General features: G+C 36.4%; 3 protein-coding genes across 3 annotated transcripts in view; 2 read left to right on the forward strand and 1 right to left on the reverse strand.

The window, feature by feature from the left end:
- LOC307169809 (uncharacterized protein) overlaps positions 1–23,985 on the forward strand; it is a 294,785-nt gene that overhangs the window by 187,838 nt on the left and 82,962 nt on the right. The window lies entirely within an intron of this gene.
- Positions 5,028–7,394, reverse strand: LOC307170382 (uncharacterized protein). Its single transcript, XM_079891471.1, has 2 exons — positions 7,143–7,394; positions 5,028–6,826 (listed from the first exon to the last, which is right to left on the reverse strand). The coding sequence occupies exons 1-2, from the start codon at positions 7,270–7,272 to the stop codon at positions 5,565–5,567; spliced, it is 1,392 nt and encodes a 463-aa protein (XP_079747597.1). The 5' UTR covers positions 7,273–7,394; the 3' UTR covers positions 5,028–5,564.
- LOC307169806 (muscle M-line assembly protein unc-89) overlaps positions 10,243–23,985 on the forward strand; it is a 536,691-nt gene continuing 522,948 nt past the window's right edge. Inside the window, exons 1-5 of the mRNA XM_079890622.1 lie at positions 10,243–10,409; positions 12,536–12,865; positions 12,956–13,282; positions 13,900–14,028; positions 14,578–14,880. Coding sequence (XP_079746748.1) covers positions 10,373–10,409; positions 12,536–12,865; positions 12,956–13,282; positions 13,900–14,028; positions 14,578–14,880 — 1,126 coding nt within the window. The 5' untranslated portion in view covers positions 10,243–10,372. The remainder of the gene's footprint in view (positions 10,410–12,535; positions 12,866–12,955; positions 13,283–13,899; positions 14,029–14,577; positions 14,881–23,985) is intronic.

The following is a 23,985-nucleotide window of genomic DNA, read 5'->3' on the forward strand; positions in this document are numbered from 1 at the left end:
GCCTGATTTTAGTCTCTGATTTGAACACTCTGTTTGAATGGGCGTGTCTGCTGTAGACTTCAGTGTAAATGCCCACTGCTGTGATTGGCTGACATGCTTGCATATTAAATATTTAGCATTACATGTGGAACTCTCTCGAATACTTTTACTATTACAGCTATTTTACGCTTTTTACTATTACAGCTATCGGGATTAACGAATCATGAGAAGTTTAAGTATTTAGATCTATTCCCATCACATAAAAGGTTGCAGTGATGAGCATTGAGCAGATGACAGCCTGTTGATCTCGTGAATGAAGATCTTATCATTGCAACACAGTTTCTGCACTCTCACTAATGATTTGTACAGTAAGAGCATTGTTGTGCAGCGTAACAGCGTCATTGATTTCATAACAAGTTTTGGCAAGTGTCCAGATAAACTCACGCTGTGTGATTGACAGCTTGGGCGACTGTAAAGGGATTGTTCTTTGATCGCTTTCTGTATATTAATCACAGTTTAAGTAAGATTATTTTCATCCTACTAAGAGAAACGACGTGAAGTTGATCATTTAGTCACTGCCTTGATTTACTGATGCATAAACAGTATTGAACGACTTTGAGAGAAAAATTATCTGTCTGAACTTGAACAATTACACATCAGAAATTCATATAACCCACTGGTTCTTCAGAGGCTCGGATGAAGGAACTTAAAAAAATACTTTTGTGTTCATTTGTACATCCAAACACTGAGCAACTGCCAATTTTTCGTATGTTTGCAAGCCATGGTTAGCCTGGGAAAACCCAGACAACTTCCGGCAAATTTAGATTTGCTCTGCAAGTCTGGCAAAGAGCTTATTCAAGTCCATTTCCCCATGCCGAGAAATCAAGGCACCAATCAGAAACGTTGAGGCGGGCTTTACACATGACGATCGTTTTATGATTGGTTTTAGGTCTAGCCTATCCAGAGGCATTTGAGCGACGTCCACTCCGACGTCCTTTGGTGAAGCACACCAACTTTTAAATGCATTATTATATTCAAATTGCAAACACATGAGGACAGTCTCCATGAAAGACCCACTGGCAGATGAACGTGCTACTACATTTCTCTCCGAAACGGTAGGAAATTAAATTAGATTTAATAGAGGATTTTAACTGTGACAAGATGATTGACAGGGCAGTTTACATGACGGGATGCACGTGACGCGACAGATCCGTCCAATAAAGATGACTAAGTAGTATGTCCCAAAGTTGCCTACTTTTTTGCTACACATTCAAAAGTAAATACATTTTCTTCACAAAAAGAGTACATATGGCGTAGTGTAACCATAGACTGTAAAAAAATAGAGTGTAACATAGGCGAATTGGGATGGCTTTGTCATGACGATCTCTGATTGGTTTTAGGAGTTTTAGGTCTATCCAATTGTGCCCAGAGGCATTTGAGCGACGTCCGTTGGTGACGCCCCTTTGGAAATGAGTTATTAAAGGAGCTTTGCCCGACCATATCTCAGTTACTACTGAGAATGGTCTGGTTTTAACCAGGCTAAGCCATGGTGTCTCTCGAGGAAAAACCAATATCACGCTCGCGCAGCTCATTTTCTCATGGGTGGGACAAATTATTTTTGCGGGCAAAGAAGAGAAAGGGGAGGTGACCTTTCTCCTTATGACGACATAAGGGGAAGATTTCTAGATTCGGCCGTCTGAGCTTTCATTTTCTCAAAAGGGCTTGGTTTACACACATCAAAACGTCTAGCCACTGGGGGAACATAGGCAGGCTAGGGAAACTCATATTAAGGTTAAAAAACCTCATAAAGTGAAATTTTCATAAAATGGGACCTTTATAAGAGATGAATAACAATGAAAGTTCAAGAGTTCAGTGTCAGGTGATGTTTCTTCGGTTTCATGCGGAAACAGAAGTGAAACATAATATCTGTGGATTAGGCTGCTTTAACTATACAGTGGACCAGTTATTGTTAGACTAAATAAAACGCCTTTGATTGCTCACTGCTTTTAGATGGGATAAATGCAGAACACAAATTCCTATTCTTGGCCACATGTCAGATCACTTTCACTTTCGCCCCTTCTACCATTGTCAATAAGGGGCGCTGCCGTTGTTACATGTTTGTACATGGTCTCAGTTTCTCCAAGTGGTGCATACTCACTGCAGAGTCAAATGATGAGAGTCTTCCTCTCTGGAGGTCCAATGGGGTGGAGGGATAGAGTTGTGGGTAGGGTTAGTGTGTGTATATTTGAAGCTGTACATCTGGGTGCAGCTCATGTATGATGAGCGCAGTGGAGATTAAGAGAAACCAAATTATACCTAGCCTAAATAATTTCAATTGATCATCTGTATTAGCAACATTCAGAATCTTCACAGCTCTGGAAAAACATACAGAGGATGTTACTGCTGTCTCTTTTCCAGTTGCTTTTGGACGGTAAGTGGATTTTTGTCTTGGCTGTTGAAATGTTTGTTTTTTTTTGGTTTAATTTCAGACATCAGCTGTGCAATAAATGCATTGCCATTATATGAATTCAAATCCCACCCTGCCGTCAACATCTGCTGAAAATGTTTGTAATATATGTGTTCATCTTTATCCAGTGTTCACTGCAGCAGGACTCGTTTAAGGTGAAAGTGTTTAACGTGGTTTACTGTACCAAGACTCATGTAGAGTGTGCCTGTAATAAGACTTTTGATTATACAGTGGAGAGGTGTTGTTGTTTATTTGCATTATGATTTACAGGATGGAAGAGTGTGTATAGATACTATATATGTATACTATATGTATATAATATATAATTTATAAATAATTAGGTTACTATATTATATCAATATAGATATTATTTTTAGTGATTGAGAGAAGAGGAAACTTTGGAATAATGTCACGGAGTGCATTCATGAAGTTGTGTGAACAACACATCCGTATAGAACCGAACATGTGCACTTTGGTCAGAGCGATTAGGGTGTTTACATGCCTGTTTATTGCAACAACAACAACAAAAAACATAGTTTAATGCAATTATGGTTACTTATGAATTTGAATTTGAATTTATTGAAGGATAGCCTCTTGAGATGTGACATCTCATTTTCAAGAGGGTCCTATAAACACAGATACAAAATACAAAAACAAATAAACAACAAAAATAATAAATAACAACATTACAAATACACATCTAAATTCATTCATGCACAACACATTCATACACAAATTCTCTCACCAACATACACCTACATCCACCTACCAATCCCACTCGCCAAAATATATATATATATTTTTTTTAAGTAGACAAATACACAAAAAGTTGAGGTTAACTTAAAATTTAAAAACATAAACAGGTTGTTTTAAGATATGAAAAAAGGGATGATCTGAAAGAATGAAAATAAGTTCTAGATCTCAGAGAAAGAGGAAGATTATTCCAGTCCCATGGTGCTTTATATTGGAACGTTCTACGTCCGACTTCTTTATATATTCTGGGTACAACAAAAAACGGATATTGCATGTGTCTAAGTGAATATGCAGACCTGCCTGGAATTAAATACTGTTTTAAGTAGGAAGGACAGTTAAAGTAAACACATTTGAAAATAAACAGCATCCAGTGTAGTTGCCTTCTTGATTTAAGCTGCAACCAGTCAAGTGATTCAAACATTAAACAATGATGAGTTCTATAAGGACACCTCAAAACAAATCTACAAAGCGAGTTCATTAAAACATTAAGGGGCATAAGATTGGTGTCAGTAGTATTCTGATAAACAATATCAGCATAATCAATAATAGGCAGTATGATCTGAGAAATGATTCTTTTTCTGACAGGAAGAGTAAAACAATTAACAGAACGATACAGTGAATTAAGACAACCATATGATCTTTTAGTAATAAAGTCAATATGTAGTTTAAATGAGAGTTCAGGGTCAATCCAGAGTCCGAGATATTTAAATGAATCAACCTTCTCAAGAAGAGTCCCATTAACAAACTTAATTTGTAACTCAGAGGAATGAACTTGACTATATCGAGTTCCGAACAACATACAGCATGACTTCTTCATATTCAGTATAAGTTTATTGCTATGAAGCCATTTTTGTACCCGGTTGAAGTCAGATTGTAAGGAATTCTGAATTTGAGATAAGTCAGAGTTAGAGGTGTAAATAACTGTGTCATCCGCATAAAGATGAACAGAAGAATTAGAGCATATTTGTGGTAAATCATTAATAAAAATAGTAAAAAGAAGTGGTCCTAACGTAGATCCTTGTGGGACACCCTTATCCACAAGTAAATAGTCCGACTGGCACCCATGAAAAACAACACACTGTCGTCTGCCATGAAGATAGGAATTAAACCACATCAGAGCATTTTGACTCAGACCAATAGAATAAAGCTTATCAAGGAGAAGATAGTGATCGACCAAATCAAAAGCCTTAGTAAGATCAAGAAAAATTGCACCTGTAAATTGGGATTTATCAAAGGATGACAACACGTCATTTGTGAACTTTAGTAGAGCTGTTGTAGTAGAAAAATTCGGCCTGAATCCCGATTGTGATGGCGATAAAATATTAAATTGACTTATATACTTTGATAGTTGATTAAAAATAAGTTTCTCAAAAATTTTTGCAGTAGTACAGATAATAGAAATTGGTCGAAAATTGTTAATATCGGATCTATCGCCATCTTTAAATAGAGGAGTAACTCTTGCACATTTCCATATAGAAGGGAATGCACAGGTAGATAGAGATAAGTTAAATAGGTCTGCAAGAGGATACATTAATACATGAGCAGCAAGTTTCACAAATTTTGCTTCTAGACCATCCGGACCAGCTTTACTGTTTTCTTTTAGCTCACCAATTGCATGAAAAACATCAGATGGAGAGATTTTAATAAAAGAAAAATAATTATTAATATTAATTAAGTTCGAAGTACCAGACATCTCATAGGAGTTAAAGTGGTAGAGATCCCCAATGGAAGAGAAGTGCTGATTAAAAAACTTAGAAATAAGTACTGGATCTGAAATAACTTCATTATTTAATTTTATCTGATTTATAGGGCTTTTTTTAGTTTTATTAAGAATGTGATTCAAATGATTCCAAAATTGTCTTGAATTATGAAAATCCTGAGATAAACTATCTTTATAGTAATTAGATTTAGCGTTTCTTGTTTGTGTCTTACATAAGTTCCTAAGGTATCTGTAATTTTCCCAATCAAAAGGATCTTTAGAAGAGCGATATTTGGCCCAAGCTTTATCCCTTTGTTTAAAAAGACTTACTAGTTTAGAGCTGATCCAAGGTAAATGCCTGCCTTTAACTCTACTAATTTTCATGGGAGCATGTTTATCAATTACATTCGCAATTTCTGTATAAAAAAAATTCCATGCATCCTCCACATATGGAATTAACTGAAATCTCTCCCACCTAATTGCAATTAGGTCCTGAATAAAATAATTAACATTAAAGTTCTTACATTGTCTTGCGCTAATAAATCTAGGTGGCGAGCTTGGAATTTTAATTTTCCACACACAAAATATAACAGAATGATCGCTTAAGCAATCTGACATTACACCTGATTTGAGACTTATGAGAGTAATTGAATAGTTTTATCTGCACTAATTTATCTGAATTTTTTTACTGCACTGATTACAGTTAAATGTTTTTTCTCCAGAATGATAACGCTTATGTACTTGAAATGAACATGCAAATCTGAAACTCTTCCCACACTGATCACATGCGTGCGGCTTCACTCCTGTGTGGATTTTTATGTGATCCTTAAGGTGTCCTTTTCTCGAGAAACTCTTCCCACATTGATCACATGTGTGTGGCTTCTCTCCGGTGTGGATTTTCATATGATCCTTAAGGACTCCTTTTAGTGTGAAACTCTTCCCACACTGATCACATGTGTGCGGCTTCTCTCCGGTGTGGATTTTCATGTGATACATAAGCTTTGATATAATTGTGAAACTCTTCCCGCATTGTTCACATTTGTGAGGCTTCTCTCCAGTGTGGATTTTCTTGTGTCTGTTTAGGAGATTTTTTAGAGCAAAACTTTTCCCGCATTGATCACATCTGTGCGGCTTCTCTCCACTATGAACTTTCATGTGGTCTTGAAGACTTTGCTTATATATGAAACTCTTCCCACACTGATCACATTTAAAAGGCTTCTCTCCAGTGTGGATTTTCATGTGAATATTAAGGTTTCCTTTTAGTGTGAAACTCTTCCCACAATGATCACATGTGTGCGGCTTCTCTCCAGTGTGGATTTTCATATGATACATAAGCTTTGATATAATTGTGAAACTCTTCCCACATTGATCACATTTGTGTGGCTTCTCTCCCATGTGGATTTCAATGTGTCTCTTAAGCTGTTCTTTTTGTGTAAAACTCTTCCCGCATTGATCACATGTGTGCGGCTTCTCTCCAGAGTGGATATTCATGTGAAACTTAAGGTATCCTTGTGAAAAACTCTTCCCACACTGGTTACATGTGTGCGGCTTCTCTCCTGTGTGGATTTTCATGTGATTATTAAGGGTTCCTTTTAATGTGAAACTCTTCCCACACTGATCACATGTGTACGGCTTCTCTCCGGTGTGGATTTTCATGTGAAACTTAAGGTATCCTTGTGAAAAACTCTTCCCGCACTGATCACATGTGTGCGGCTTCTCTTCACCATGAACTGTCATGTGATCTTTAAGACTTTGCTTGTGTGGGAATATTTTTCCACACTGAAAGCAAGTGGAATTGTTGATGGCTCTTCTCAGTACAAGTTTACTTCCCGTCTGTGAGCAACTCAAAGATTTTTCTTCAGTTTTGACACGATGTTCCTCCTCCGCTTCATCCAGTTCTTCACTCTCCTTAATGTCTACTGTCAGGTCTAAAATGAAAGTTAAAAAGTTTTAAAAAGTGTGGTTAGGCATGGTAGTAACCTCATGTTGTTTAAAGCATTTATGTATTTTTTTTAACATCTCAATGTTATATTTAGGGATTTTTCAAACACACAAAAAAATCTTTAGTGTTCTGCAGAAGAAGAAATTCATCCCGATTTTTAAAGTTAAGAGTGAGTAAATTATATCAGAATTTATACTTGTTTGATGAATGGATATGTTGACTGGATGACCATTAAAAGACTGCTAAAGTTTTATAACTTTAATGTTTCACAGCATCATGAAGAATCAAGAATAAACACCAACCTATCTGTTCTTCAGTCTCTTCAAGCTTCACTCTGAGGGGTTCTTGATCAGGATCACTCCTGTTCTCACTGTAATCTTCAATAAGCTCAGTTTTTACAGGTTTCTGTTCTTCCTGCTGGTCTGAATGCATCTCTTCACTTGTAAATAGTGATCGTTTAAAAAACTGATTCGTGAAGGTTCAAATACTTTGCAAATCTTTTGTTTTGAATCAGCTGTTGTTCAGAGCTCGTCTCCTCTTCTTCAGTGTTTGCCGGTTTGTGAAACCAACTTAAAGAGTGCCGTTCCGCCACCCACTGGTCTGGAGTGTGAATAGCACAGCTTAATGACGGGATAATGAAGGGAGAAAAGTGAGAGAGAAAATGAGAAAACAGATCAAATGCTTTTATTTACTCCTGGTTGTCTTTTAATTCCATTAGACCTCATTTTTGGTATAGCAGAAGTCTTTCTCTTTCACATGCATTTTAGAAGCTTTATATTGGTTGTCCACATTTGTCACAGTTATTTTTTTGTTTTATTTTTTGTTTGTTTCAAAAGATTTACATAAGTCATTTATATATATAAAAAAATGCATAATTCCAAATAGTCATTCTAAGTATAAAAAAGCACATAAAAAACTAGGGCTGTCAAAAGATTAATCGCGATTAATCGCATCCAAAATAAAAGTTTGTGTTTACATAATATATGTGTGTGTACTCTGTATAATTATTTTGTATATATAAATACACACACATAGGGATGCAACGATACCATTTTTTCAGAACCGATCCGATCCGATACCAAAAATTCTGAGTATCGGCCGATACCGATCCGTACCGATACCAGCGCAGTTTTTTTTTAATCAAGTAGAATTTCTATTACTCTGTGTTAAACTGATAAGAACTGAAAAAAAAGAAAAACACCAACAAAAAATATATGATCATAATCTGACATAAATGCTATTATAAACTAGATTAGTGGATAATTCAGCAATAAAATTTAGTCTAGAAAAATCACGAGTGCACAATTAATTGTATAAAATCTGAACATTTTGTGAAAAAAATGTTTAGTGGAGAACAAATTAGAGACAATAAGTGTAACACTAAATCTGGTAAAACTTTACACATTGCTCTTTGTATTGTTATAAAATACATTCATGAAAAACAAGATAAAAATAGCAATTATTTTATATCCTACTATAAAATTGAGACATTTTTTAAATGTATAGCACAGCTGTTTAATAAGGTAGCAACATAATAGATAGGACAGGACAAGAACGGCTATTAATAATCTTTCATTTCGTCACTGTATTATGATATGAAAGGCTCCAATACATCGCGGCACAAAGCGCTTATGCGCATCCCGAGCGCAGAATGATGCGCTTGAAGCAACATGAGTCACAGCGCGCAGCGCGTCGAGTCCGCATTGAAAAGTTTAAAGCACAAAGAAAATACATATGATGCATGGTGTATTATACAGTATCTATCTATGCAATAGTCTATTCAGCATTTTCTTTTAAATTTCAGTTACTGTGCGCGTGAAGAACAAATAGTACCTGACTTTACTCCAGTGTTGTGATCTAACAGACACCCGGTAGAAAGTAACATGATTAAGGTACAGCAATAAAGTCCAGCAAGATAAAGTTGTTTTATGTGAAACCATAGACCTTTATCTACAGATCAAGTATAATAATAGTAACATTGAATCATCTTGGAGAGAGTTTCATCGTGTGTTCTGTCATAACCGGACGCGACGCGCTGTTTGAGTGCTGAATGAAGAATGATTGACAGCCGCAGCTGAGGGAAACGTTTACGTGATCTTGAATTTAACACTTAAATATTAATTTATATCTCACATTATACTATATAATGGCTTCAGAACACTTAAAATATTGTGCACGAAAACTTATGGTGCTTTATAATGTTTGTGGGGCTTAACAATAACACTGAATAGTATACGCACAATATCGGATTTGGATCGGCCTTGTCTGACCGATACCCGATCCGCCAAAAATGGCAGTATCGGAGCCGATTCCGATACTGAGTATCGGATCGGTGCATCCCTACACACACATGCATGTATATATTTAAGAAATATTTGCATACATATACTGTATATATTTATATATAATTTATATTATATATTAATATAATTTTTTATATATAAATTCCACATTTTTCTTAAATATATACAAGCATGTGTGTGTATTTATATATAGAAATTTAATTATACACAGTACACACATATATAGGAAACACAAACTTTTATTTTGGATGCGATTAATCGCGATTAATCTTTTGACAGCCCTAAAAAAAAAACATTTCTATCTTAGACTTCAGTTTTTTATTAATATAGGTTTCTATCTTTTTCCAGAACATTCACTGTGAAAAGTTTAGACATTTTAATGAAACATTTATAGAGGCCTACATGATTTGTGTTAAATGCAAAACAGACCATACAACAACAAAACAAACAAATATTTCTGTACATCAGATATTATGTTTCATAATATACAGAAATAAAGTACAGAAACACAAAAGTACAGAAAATTTCCAGAAATATTTGTTGATGCAGTGAATGTTTGGGAGCAAAAGAATAGCTGAATTCAACAGACTCACACAAACCATTGTTGAAACCACTGTCAAAGGCGTTTTATTTAACAATGATTGTTAGACTACATAAAACGCCTTTGATTGCTCACTGCTTTTAGATGGGATAAATGCAGAGCGCAAATTCCTACTTGGCCACATGTCAGATCACTTTCACTTTAGCCTCTTCTGCCATGCCATAGGCTTGTTTGACTTGAACCAGTGCAGCGACCGATTGGTTTATGACATCAAAGTACCGCGAGAGCGATTCAAAAGCAAGCAGCGGTCTGCTCTCTGTTCGCTCTCGCGATAGGCTACTTTGATTTCATTCACCGATCGGTCTGTGCAGCGCCGGTTCAAGTCGAACACGCTGTGTCAATAAGGGGCTGGGATAGCCTATTGTTACACGTGTTTACACGGTCTCAATTTCTCCAAGTGGTGCATACTCACTGCTTATCAAACAACTTCCAGCTCCTCCTCTAGAGATAGAGTTGAGGGTAGGGTTAGTGTGTGTATATTTGAAGCTGTACACTTGGGTGCAGCTCATGCATGATGAGCGCAGTGGAGATTAAGATGAACCGAATTATATCTAGACTAAATAATCTCCATTGATCATCTGTATAGCAACATTCAGAATCTACAGAGCTCTACAAAAACATAGAGAGGATGTTACTGCTGTCTCTTTCCTTGTTGCTTTTGGGCGGTAAGTGGATTTCTGTCTTGGCTGTTGAAATGATTTTTTTGGTTTCATTTTAGACACCCGCTGTGCAATAAATGCATTGTCGTTATGTGCATTCATATCACACTTCAATCAGTCGCGTCAACATCTGCTGAAAATGTTTGTGATATAGCCAATGTGTTCATCTTTATCCTGTGTTCACTGCAGCAGGACTCAGTAGAAAACGTTTAAAGTGGAAGTGTTTAGCGTGGTTTAATGTACCAACCCAAGTGGTTTAATGTAGAATGTGCCTGTAATAAGACTTTTGATTATGCAGTGGAGAGGTGTTGTTGTTTATTTGCATTATGACTTACATGCTGGAAGAGTGTGTATAGATAATTTTGAGATATATTTGACTTTCTGCGGATTGACTTAAGTACATAATAGATATAATATGTATATCATATGTAATTATATACAGTTTTCTTTTCGCTTGCACTGTTCTTACAGCAAAACTCAGCAAGGCCACATGTTTAATTCTTAAAGTGAACTTTTTGCCTGTATGGTGGTCCATTGTTCCAACAGATCCATTGTTTTGCACTTCAGCCTTAAACTTGAAAACGTGACGTGTGTGTTGCACCTCAAGCCTGTTTTATCCACCTCTTTCATGTAACTTCCGTTAAACTGTAAACAAACAGTTCAGTCATCTATTAATGAAATAATACGCTTTAAAAAAAACTGGGTACAAAAAGATGACATTATTCTACCCTTCAACCATCGAACATTAAAAGAAAATTTAAAAGTAGAATTTCAAAATATAAACTTGCAATTGTGGAAATTATATCAGAATTATACAGTTTTTCTCGATGGCTAACACACTATAACTAATTCATTTGGCACAATTTCCCAAACCATTTTTTTTTTTTCCTCAGAATTCTCAAAACAAAGACACGTTTCTCAAAACGAAACACATTTCACTATTCTGTGTCCAGTAAACTGTAGCATGTACACCCTCAAAATCGTGATTGTCAAATTTATTTGTAGCAAGTGTGTTCTGTATTTTTGCAGAACTGAGAGATGACTGCCTAAGAAAGGTACAGAAAGTCTTTTGTCAGAAGACCAGGAAACTCCTATTACTGAAGGTGCAGAGGATGGCGAATTTATTTCTTTATTTTTGTATTACTGTGATTTACAGTATTCTGTTGCATACACCATTCTTTGGTTTGTGAACTTTTCTTCTCTTGTAAGATCAAGTACTTCCATCTATTTTCATCTACTGTAAGATCACATTACTGTATAGTGAAATGAAAATATTTTTTCATAAAGCTCATTGTTGCATTTAACGCTGTCTGCAATCTTTCATTTCTGTTGTATACTGTAATTGACACTGAGCTGCCAAATTTTTCTTGAATCCCAATAAGAGGTATTTTTGTTACAGTGGTGTGAATTGATCTCACTAGTGTTCATTGGGCAGGAAGTAGTCTGTGTATTTGCAGGTTTTGTGTCACCTGAGGCCAAAGTCTGATTTTGACAGAAGTTAATACGTTTTTGACTGAAATATTTGATTTTGACTTGGAAGTTTGAGGTTTGTACAAGCCGGTGTGTATTTACGAAATAGTTTATATAGTTGTGAGAAAATGGTGATCTGATTCATGAATTGTGTGTTAGCAATCGAGAAAAACTTACGACAAACTTGCAATTCTGACTTTTTTACTCATAACTAAGTTAAAATAAAACAAAATTATTACATTTTTTTTTTTATTCTGTGGCCCAAACAAGCTTTCAGAGATTTCCTAAACTACATTACTGTTTAAGTTAACATGCTTTTTTTTTTTCTCCAGACAGTTGATGAGAGAAGTGAAATAAGAGATTTGCAAATAATTTACACAATGTTTACATCTGTGCTGTTAATAAAAACAGTACAGTCATGTCGAAGGTTACAGTAATCTTCAGCTAACGTGAAGTAACTGTTGGACCACAATTTCTGCCACATTGAAGAACTCATGGTTACATTAATTAAAACTATTTAATTTTCATTTTTTTTTTTCATTTACATTCTGAACAGTAATGCTGTATCTGTCTCAGACAGTGTTCGTTTGAATCGTTTGAAACTGAGGTTACTAGTGTTTCAGATTAAGCTATATCTATAACTGATCATTTATGTTCTGCAGGAGTGGTTGGTGCAGAAACAGATGAGACAATGACGGTGATGGAGGGAGATTCTGTTACTCTACACACAAATCTTACTGAAGTACTGAACGATGATACCATACTGTGGCTGTTTGGACCTAAACAATCCGTCATATCTCAAATAACGAGAAAGGGCGACTTGAACTCAATTTATTTCACAGACGATGTGGGATTCAGAGGCAGATTACAGGTGGATCAAAACACTGGATCTCTCACCATCAGAAACACCAGAATCAGACATTCAGGACAATATAAACTCTCTATCTCTAGAAAAAAGACTACGATAAAGATATTTAATGTTATTGTTTTTGGTGAGTATCTCTTGAGTATCTTTTCTATGTAATGCAACACTGCAAACGGTAAAAGCAGTATTATAATATTCCAGCTCTGATTTTTCCCAGATGTGGTTGGTGAAACTGATGGAGTGAAGTCAGTGTCAGTGAAGGAGGGAGAGTCTGTCACTCTAAACACTGATGTTTCTGAAGTACAGAGAGAGGATCTGATCGTGTGGAGGTTTGGAGATGAAGGCATTCTCCTGGCTAAAATTGATGTAGAAACTAACAAGACCTCATTAAACGAAGCTGATGAGAGATTCAGAGACCGACTGAAGCTGGATCAACAAACTGGATCCCTGACCATCAACAACACCAGAACCACAGACTCTGGACTTTATGAACTACAGATCATAGGCCGTGAGAGCTCTCAGCGATTCCTTCTTTCTGTCACTGGTGAGTCTATAAAACAAGTCTTTCAAAGTATTCACAGACTTTAGTTTGGTCAGCACTTATGTACTTGGACCAATTAGGAATAGCTGGTGTTTTCGTAGTTGAAATAAAGCTGAAGTAAAATAAATTGTAGGCTATATTTGTATATATAATGGAAAATAAATCAAAAACACAAAATTTGTGTACAAACAATATTCACTCAGTAAATTTCACAAACTTACAAAATACGGCAAGTATCACATCTAATCATACATGAAATTTGGAAAAACTTAAAGAGTACTCCATTAATCTTTGTTTTATTTACAACTTTTACAATAGTCTATCTGAAATAAGTTTAAGCTTATGTCTTAAAATGACTAATCTGTACATATACAAAAACTAATAAAACTTACAATAGCACATAACAAAATTACTTATAATTAATAATAATGATAAAAATGATTAGCAAATTAAAAAATAAAAGCGAATTCAAAATATTAATAAATACTACTATTTATATTAGTGAATACTACAAATACTAAAAATCGCATTGGTCCATTTGGACCAAAGGACCACATTTAAGCCTATTTATGAACTTTTATGAACAGTGTTTTTAGATCACATTCACTGTCTGTCTTTAGCTGTTCCGGATCCGGGTCTATCTCCAGGTGCTATAGCAGGGATTGTGGTTGTTGCTGCTCTGCTGGTGGCTGCAGTTTTATCCTCTGTTGTGATTTACTATCGCCGCAAGATATCTGAGCTAGAAGTGGGTGAGTAGTACAGCTGATGCAGAAAAATGAAAAGAGTGTATGATTTTTTTCGTATGTGTGTTTTCAGTTTTCAGTTTTCAGTTTTCGGTTCTAAATTTGTTAGTACATTTTATTGGTAAATCAAAATTTCTGCATGAAAATTTTCACACTTTTTGAATTTATGCACAAATATTTGTTTTATCATACCATCCTGATTCTGAGTGAATAAATTCATTTGCAATACATATAATGACAGATTTCCCACAATGACTCACAACGTGTCTTCGTACAGTTTATATTTAAATAATTTCATAACATTACTTGTGTAATTGCAATTTTTGTATAAATGCATGCATATTTGTTTTCCAAACATTTTTAAGGCTTTTAAAAAGTAAATGAAAGAATAATTTAATATGATTCTCAACAAAAAACATACTTACCCACTTTTTGGATTTAAAAAAAATCCAAAGAATGTATCTTTGAATATTATTACACATGTATACACATGTATGTACACAGTATAAATGCATCTTTTGTCACAAAGTGAAAATGCATAATCTCTTTTTATAGTGAAGAAAGTGTATGTGAAAGACGGAGATTCTGTCACTCTAGAGACTGAAACTGTCCTACAGAAGGATGATAAGATAAAGTGGTGGTATCTACATGACAACGATCTCATTGCTGAAATCAATGGAGGGACCAAAGAGCATGATGGTTTGGATAAAAGATTCAGAAGCAAACTGAAGCTAGATGATAAGACTGGATCTCTCACCATCAATAACACCATGCCTATTCACTCTGGACTCTATATACTAGAAATCAGTAGCAAAACCAGAAGAACCATCAAGAAGAGATTTATTCTTACTGTTGAAAGTGAGTAGATCAATGATCCTGCACTGTGTGCACATATTAGATACTCTCAATATAAGACAAAGTGCAGTGAAATTTGAATTACTTTTAGATTTTTTTTATTAGGCTGACTAAACATTAGTTGACTATGTGCCTTTGTCTAATTAAGTTATCTAACAAACCAAAATGAAAATAAATCTGCAACATGCAAACTTGGTTAAAATGTTATCTAAATTTAAGTAATATTGAAAATGCAAACTTAAATAAGTCACATTTTTCTCTGTTGTATTTCTGTGCGCTGTTTGACATGAAGTGAGAACAGTGCCAGTGAAGGAGGGAGAAGATGTCACTTTGAAGATTGAAACCATGAAACAGACAGATAATCTGATACTGTGGACGTTTGGACCTGAAAACCGTCTCGTTGTTAAAGCTGATTCAGCGACTTCTATTGGTGAGAGATTCAAAGACAGACTGGAGCTGAATCATCAGACTGGATCTCTGACCATCAAAAACATCCAAAACAAAGACTCTGGACATTTTAAACTACAGCTCATCAACAGCGAACAGACCACATTCAAGAGATTCAATGTGACTGTCACTGGTGAGTAGAATTCTATCAACTAAAGGTTCTTTATAGAGTAGTAGGGGTTCCATGCAATGTCACATTACAGCATTATGAGTTAATCCCAACAGGAACAGTTCATGTTCATTGACCAAGTTTGCCTATCAATAAGAAGACAAAACACCATAGAAGTATTATAATTCAATTGTCCTTAAGTCTTAAAATGCCTTTTGTGAGGAACATAATCTTCCCTTCTAAATCTTCTCCTCCATCAACAACATCTTCTGATGCGGTCTAGAAAATTAAAGTCCCAATATTTTTTGTAAATAATTGACTAAGATTTCATATTTTGAATATGAATCAGAATAATTATGAGCTCTTATTGTGTAGATGTAACATCATACAAACTGAAAATGTTGATTTAACATGGGTGTGAGTTTAACACAAAATTTGAGTTAACACATCAAAAAGTTTAGTTTCAACAATAGAAACTTTGTTGTGTTATCTGAACAACATTAATTTTCTTTAGTTATTATGATAAGAAAAACAGTAACAAAACATGAAAAAACATTTTTAGTGTAAAGACTTGCACAATTGTTTCTTTCTCTCTTCAGTTTCTGTAATTCTCTCTGTATTTTCATTCAGGTCCCACAGGAGAACATGATTCAATGACTGCAGAGAAGCCGCTGTTGGACAAAGTGTAAGAAATCAATGAGTGATAAGCCACGCCCACCAATGTCAATCACTGTGACATCATCAGCATTTGAGCTCAACTTGAGGTGTGTTCGACATCGGCTGCGGCTGGATGCACCCGATCGGCGAGAGTAGCCGCGTGCAGGCGGGGAGGAGCTGCAAACGAAGACGTGAAGTCGGACACTTTCTGGTTCCCGTGGTGACCACTCACGTGGTGTTTGCATACTTTACCACAGCTGAAGTGAAATAAATGCAATATTTGCCAAATAATAGATGTTTCAGAGACATTTTCATTCAATACTTTATGTACTGCTTCATACAGCGTCTGTTTGAACAAGAATAAAGTTCAACATAAGCTACTATCAATGAAGTGGAGTCTACGTTTTTTAATCAGTTTTAATTTGATAAACATGACACAATATAACATCGCAACGACTTGAAAAGAGTGTTTACTGTTATAAAAAACTGATTTGAGAGCTTTAGAGGAACTAAAGGTGTTCGAATAAACACGAAACACACGTGATCGTTGTCATGCAGTGAATCCGGCCAATTGTGGAACAGCTGTGTCGTCATCAGCCCTCGTGCAGCCGCTCTTGAGAAGCTGCGCTGGCTGAGTTCTCTGGCTACTCTCAAATCGCTCTCGCGGTACTTTGATGGCATACGTCACAGTCACGTGGTGTCGGCGCTGTATCAAGTCGGACAAAATTTCTAACCGGCATGCACTGCTTTAAGTCAGCCGCCGATCGGTCTGCGCAGAGCTGCATGAAGTCGAACAAGCCTAACATTTTTCAGGTTTTACGAAAGGGAAAAATGTGTGTTGTTGAGCTGGTAAACTCACCAACATGTAAAACTTTTTTAGATGACCAGGGAAACGTGTATGAAACTCTTTCATAATTAAATAGCAAATGTATTCACATCCCACTTACTTTACAGTTTTTCTATAACTGATTCAGTTGGCCCAATTTCCCAATTAATTAAGTTCTACCAGAAAGTCTCGAGGAGGCAAAATAACATAGCAAAGCATAAATTTATTAAAAGCCCAGCAAGCAAATATTGAGTTATAAAGTTGTTTGGCGTAGGTCCCGTCCGTAGCTCGCAATCCGAGGGTAACGGAATCTGCATTTCCTGCCTGAAGACAAAGGCAGGGGCACAGCCGACCCCCTGGGAGGTATGGGCTGGGACCATCTTGGTAGTGGTGGGAAGGATGGAGGTGAATGTTGGATAGGGTGCCCAAACATCCTGTTTTCCCAGGACATGTCCTGTTTTCACGTCCTGTCCTGGCTGTTTTTTATAAAGTGATGAAAATGTCCTGGTTTTCATTATTTTTCATTGGGCCATTAAGCGTGTAACGTTACTTAAAATACACGCTTGCCTTTGCACACAAAACATTTGAAACCTGCTTCGGCTTCGGCCCGTCTTGTTATAATCAGCGCGTTCCTCAATCCGCAGCGGCAAGCAGAGAGCACGTCAGAATACAGATTTGTGTGTGTGTGTGTGTGTGTGTGTGTTCATCTCAGCCTCACTGGTCTGTCACTGCTCGTCAATGTCAAAATATTTGAAATGACCAATCAAATCAAAGTAGGCGGACTTTACGTTCACAGAATTTGAACAGCGTCACTCGACGGTGCTTTAGTTTACGGTCAAGTGCGAGATAAGATGTAAGTAGCTAACAGCGTAAAAAAAAGTCCAAACGTAAATTCACAGATGATTTTCAGAGAAAATTCCTGTGTTTCCGTTTCGGTCGGGATCTGTGTAAAGCAGAATGCATGAACTGCAAAGCTGGCACGTACGTGTCAGTATCAAATAAAGGTGCTAGCGACCTAGAAGCCCACATAAAGAAGATATAGGCTACAAGAGAACATCAGGAGGATTGAAATTGTTTTGTTTTTTACTGAAATAGTGTTGTAGATTTTTTATTTTAGTAGTAGATTTTTAACCTATGGCCATGAAAAGAAATAGTGTCATGTAAAAGGTGTTAAAAGCTAAACTTTTTTTTATAGTATTCCATTGTTGCGGGCCAAACATTGAATGGAAAGGATGTATTACTTTATTTATTAAAGTTGCAAGGTTGTGAATGCATTTGTCAAGTATTTTTTGATGCATTCACTCCCAAACACGACCCCACCCCTTAACCACGATTCCTAAACCACGCCCCCGTCCTCTTTTCTGAAGACTAAAGTATGGTCACCCTAATGTTGGAGTCAGTATCTGCAAACTCAGACATGTGTAAGTACCGATCTTTTATACTATGAGTATTATATCACGATTGGTTAGATGAGAAGGTAATAAGTGACGTAACAATTGAGTCTTCCTGGCAGAATATACGCTAAAGTAATAAAGTAACTGGGTTCCATAACTGGGTTCGGTTCCCAGGGAAAGCAAGAACTGATAAGGCTGTAAATGTCTACCTGTCTAATGTAAGTCGCTTTGGATAAAAGCGTCTGCCAAAAACATAAATGTAAATGTAAAGCTTTCATTTCTCGAAACAAAGACGCGTTTCTCAAAACGTTTAATGCATTTCACACACTTTCCAATTTTTTTCAATGTTTTCTGCAAAACCCTACACAAAAATGTCCTCATTTTGCACAGGTTTAACCGTGTTCTCATTCAGGAAACACAAACACATAATACAATTACCTCAAGTGTCACAATGTGAACTCAGATAACACACATGTATCCTGCATGGACTCTTCCTTTCAAAGATCAGGCTGTCCAAAACAGCACGTACAGCACCATTGTTTTATCCACTTTTGTAACTGGTATTTGTTACAGTACTGTTTTGCATCTTTGTCAGGGTTCCAAAATATTCCAAAATATTTACAAACTTTCATTTAGTCTTTGTTTTTGAGATTTTGAGTGTATTGTCTGAGGGCAAAGTTTGAATTGGGATTCAAAAGTGAGCCGTTTTTACCGTTGGGTGTGGGCTTTTAAAATTGTGTTTGAAGATAAGAGAAAATGTTGAGTTGTTCCCAGAATTGTTCTAAGCAATTGAGAAAAACGGTATTAACTTGTCAATACTTCTCAAGAGAAATGGAGTGAGCTCTTCCAAACAATCAGACAAAAATCTAAATTATAAGGAAAGATCTTGGAGATTCTCTTGGGGCCATGAAGTTTTCATAAGGTGACAAAAACACTGTGCACACACATATACCACATCCTGTAATGATGGCATAAAGTATGTTGCATTATGTGTGTGGGCGAACACGGTTTCTGGCAGACAAGAGCATTGTTGTGTATAACTACTAATTATTAAGACAGTTAGGAATGAAAAGTCTAGAAAGATAGAAATCTGATGTAAAAAAATGTGTATTGCTAAATGCCCTTAATGCAAGCAAGAAATGTATTGACGCATGGCAAATAAAGCAATTGACACAAGTAATGTAACATTTAACACAAGGAGGAAATACGTTAACGCAAGTAGAAGTGACGTGCACAAATGTAGTTAATATGTAATTATAAAAATGGGGAGAGAGAGAGAGAGAGAGAGAGAGAGAGAGAGAGAGAGAGAGAGAGAGAGAGCAGCTGTACAAGCAGCAGCAAGCGGAAGCCAGCTACAAAACCAAAACATCAAAAGATCAAACAAGGCATCTGACATTCTTAGCAGGGTTCCCACGGGTCCTTGAAATCCTTGAAAGTTTGTGAATTTAAAAAAAAAAAAAAAAAAAAAAAATTCAAGGCCCTGGAAAGTTTTGGAAAATAAACACACACAGATACAGGTCCTTGAAAGTGCTTGAATTTATTTTGAGCAAGAAGTTTTCTGGGAAAAAGTCCATATTATTCCCTCCGGTCGGATGAAAGTGTTATTTCGCCAACACTTCGTGGCCTATGAATACTAGCTTGTTTGATTTACGTTAGTTACGCGCATTTACGTGTTACGTTAAGTGTTTTCCGCGTGAGGAACTTTGTGTTGTACGTTGCCATGACGTTCACGCGCATACGAAACTACTATGATGGAACCTCAACATTTGTTGTTGAACACAACATGTGTCCCACATTGAGGGTATTGGACCTGGAAAGTCCTTGAAAGGTTCTTGAATTTGAAGTTAAGTAAGGTGTGGGAGCCCTGTCTTAGAGAAGAACACATGTGACCCTGGATCACAAAACCAGTCACAAGTCGCACGTGTATATTTGTGGTAATAGCCAACAATACATTGTATGGGTAAAAATTATTGATTTTTCTTTTATGCCAAAAATCATTAGGATATTAAGTAAAGATCATGTTCCATGAAGATATTTTGTAAATTTCCTACCGTAAATATATAAAACATTTATTTTTGTCAGTGAATGCAGCACAATTGCGAACATAAATGGAAAACTTTCTTTTAAATGGGCAATTTTCTCAATATTAAAATATTTTGCACCCTCAGATTACAGATTTTAAAATCTGTTATATCTCGGCCAAATATTGTCCTATCCTATCCATACATCAATGGAGACCTTATTTATTCAGCTTTCAGATGATGTTTAAATCTCAATTTCAAAAAATGGCCCATGGTTTTGTGGTACAGGGTCACATTTACTGAACAGAGACTGGGTACGCCTTAAAATGATGTGTATTCTGGTCCATGGAACTTTCAGCTTATAGCCGGCATAGAGTGGTGTAGCGTTGTTGTCCCAGTCTGTTTATTGTTGTAGTGTAAGAACACATTTGTGCACTCTAAAATATCTTGGGTTATTTTTCTACCCAAATCCTGGGTTGAGCCTTTTGGGAACATTTTTTGGGATATTTTTTCAGTGTTTCGGTTGTTTTTGTGTTACCCAGCTCCTGAGTCTGACATAACGACCCGATGTTTGGGTAGTTCTTGTGGTATACCCAGATCCTGAGGCAGACGTAACAAACCAGGGATTGAGTTATTTATCGCATGCTTTTTGTGACCTCTTCTGGAGAGAGGAGTGCATTCCGTCAAATTGGTTTGGTCTTTGGTAAAATACAGGTCTGTGTACATTTTATATTATTTATTAATATTTGTTAAATGAGCTTAAATCAGTAACGTGCGGTGAAATCTTTAATTGGTAGGTTGTGATCTATCAATGTGGCATATGTTCATATAGGCTATTCATTCAGTTAATTTAGCAACCCAAGTTCATATCAGGCATCATCACATCGCTGCCTGCATACAGCAAAATCATATGTGAGGCTAATGCACAATCAAATCTAATAATCAAATTAATGGACACATCTATCTTATGACTTATACAACAAACAAATGTTTTGTGCGGGACACAGTAGACTAAGAGAGGGAGGCGGCGCGGTGTCAGCGAACCGACAAGCAGCCTAGTCACTATTGTGTAGTATTAATGCCATGGTTCAACAAATAATGTAAAGGTTAAATAATAATTCACTTAGACTTTATAAGAAGCAATTGCGACTTTATTTCACACAATTCTGACTTTATAACATGCAATTGCGACTTTATTTCACGCAATTCTGACTTTATATCTCGCAATTCTGACTTTATAACACTCAATTGCGACTTTATTTCACGCAATTCTGAGAAATAATGACAGAATTGCGAGATAAAAAGTCGCAATTATCTTTTAAAATGTTTTATTCTGTGGCGGAAACAAGCTTCCATACCTCCTGGCCTCTTCCTCCGATCCATCCTACCTGATGCGTAGCTACCGGGCCGGCCCAGCTATCGGTAGGCGCCGGCGGTGCCGCGGTAGTTACAGTACCTGAGAAAACGTTTTGGAAAAGACGGGCTATGGACCCAACCAACTCTATAGGAGGGGAGGGGAGAACTCCCTCACATGGTACAACCTATGCAGAGGCTGCGCGCTACGGTGTCAGAATGCGGAACGTGTGTAACCTAATGTAACGTGACAAATGTGAAAAAACAAAAATCAATTATGCAAATGCAATTAATAATGTGGTGAATTAATAAAGTTCTTGGAATTAATAAATGTAATGTCAACATTTCCTTTGGTGAGGCACTGCCTACCCTGCCTACCCTGACCGCACGTCCCTGGCTTAAATGTATGCAATATATGTATTCAAAACTATATAAAATATGCTACACTGTTAAATATGATCGAAAATAAAGGAATTATCATGCAAACCAGTGGTTGTGTGGAGTAGCCTATTTAAAAAAAAAAAAGTTTAGAAGATTTAAGATAATCCATAACCAGTAAATGATGTATGAAGTAAAAATTTAATAAATTAAAAGTTAATTAAAAATAACCTAACATGTGTTCTGTCCTTTATTTACCCAGCCCTTGGGTTGAAATCATCCCCAATTGGGTTGTTTTTAACCCAGTGTTTTTTAGAGTGTGGGATCTTGAGCTGACTGTCTGAGGAAGACAATTTTCTATACATATCCCGACAGACTATACAAAGTCGGTCAAGTTTGCCAACCAATCGCAACAGTGTGGCCCTTGGAGTGCATAAGCAGCTGTCCTCTGAGGGGGAAGATCCAGCTGTGGTGCACTAATCGAAAGCAAACCCACACCACCCAGGCTTGGTTGTTACCTGGTCCGTATGCCTACGGAGGTACGGTAGAGGTCAGAGTAGAGACGAGATATTATAATAAAAGAAGAGAATATTATACAATACCTGACTCCTCCTGAATCCATAAGGTAGACCTTTTACAGGAGTTGAGTAACATAAATAGCGGTAGTGGCTCATGACCAAAATAGAGTTAAGTGGTCGCGGCAGAAACCACCCAGGGTTGTGATGTGGCACATATTTTGACAATGAAGACAGAGATGTGTTAAACTGAGATACTTGTACAGACACCTATCCCACAAGCCATTTACTTCTTGTAGACGGTGGGCCGAGGGAAGATTTCATGTTTTCTATTGGTGTAAAAATCCTTTTAATGTAAAATCTTAAAATCTTTTTTGGAATGGAAAGGTTCTATGGATGTTAAAGGTTCTTCGAAGAATAACACATGACAGGAAAAAAAAAAAACAATTAAAATAATATTTTAAAGGTTTGTCTTTTGAATCATTGTATTTATTCAAATCTTTTCACATATGATATTGAGGGGGCAAATAAAATGTTTTTACACACTGTTACTGTTTTATGTATTTTGTAGTGTGCCGTGTTGACTTTAAGATAAGAGAATGTAAAAGAATGTCTAGGTTTATTGTTAAGAAGTCATTTTTCATGGCATGTAATTTTGCATAATAACCCCTGATAAATAACTCTGATATCCAACAATTATTAACTTTCTGTGTGGTGTTTGATCTGAAATATTAGTGATAATCACAAAAAGCGCTGTTTTTCCAATTCAACATTTATAAAATAGCAATTATGTTTCTGTATTGTTAAGTTCTATGTTGAAAATTGTGATCTATTTGCTGGAAGCCTTTCTGCCTCTTTTTCCGTAGCATTTCAGTCAAACTAAACTTAGAGTAAAGAAGAAGGTATGGTGATATGGCATGAGGATTTCAATGCACATAATAACATGGGGAAGCTCAAACAGAAAGATGGTACTGAACTGGAAGAACATATGGAGGACAATTTCTTTAGTATGCTTAAACGATAGGAGTGGAACAAGGTATAAGTGATCTAATGAAGTTGTATAGATTTAACAATAGTTTCAGCAATAACAGCTGTAAAATGTCAATGGGAAGGGAAATACTAGATCAGTGAACCATTTGGAGCGACCATTATCCAATAAGCATGGTAGGATTAGCAGTGTAAAGGAGTGTGGTAGCAAAAAGATTACGTATGTAACTCCTGTTCACGGAGTAGAGAACAAGACGCTGTGTCATGATGTACAAACACAGACAGTCTCTCTAGGGGGGAAATCTGCCGAAATTGTGTCAGGGTTGCAGGCGGGATGCATTTAGCTTTCGAGTGTGTGCTTACTCTTTGCTTTCGAATTCGCAGCCCACGAATGCCCTTCTGTAAAGATGTAAACAACTGA

This window comes from Squalius cephalus (assembly GCF_949319135.1).
Source record: "Squalius cephalus genome assembly, chromosome: 13".
In the NCBI taxonomy this organism is placed as follows: Eukaryota; Metazoa; Chordata; class Actinopteri; order Cypriniformes; family Leuciscidae; genus Squalius; species Squalius cephalus.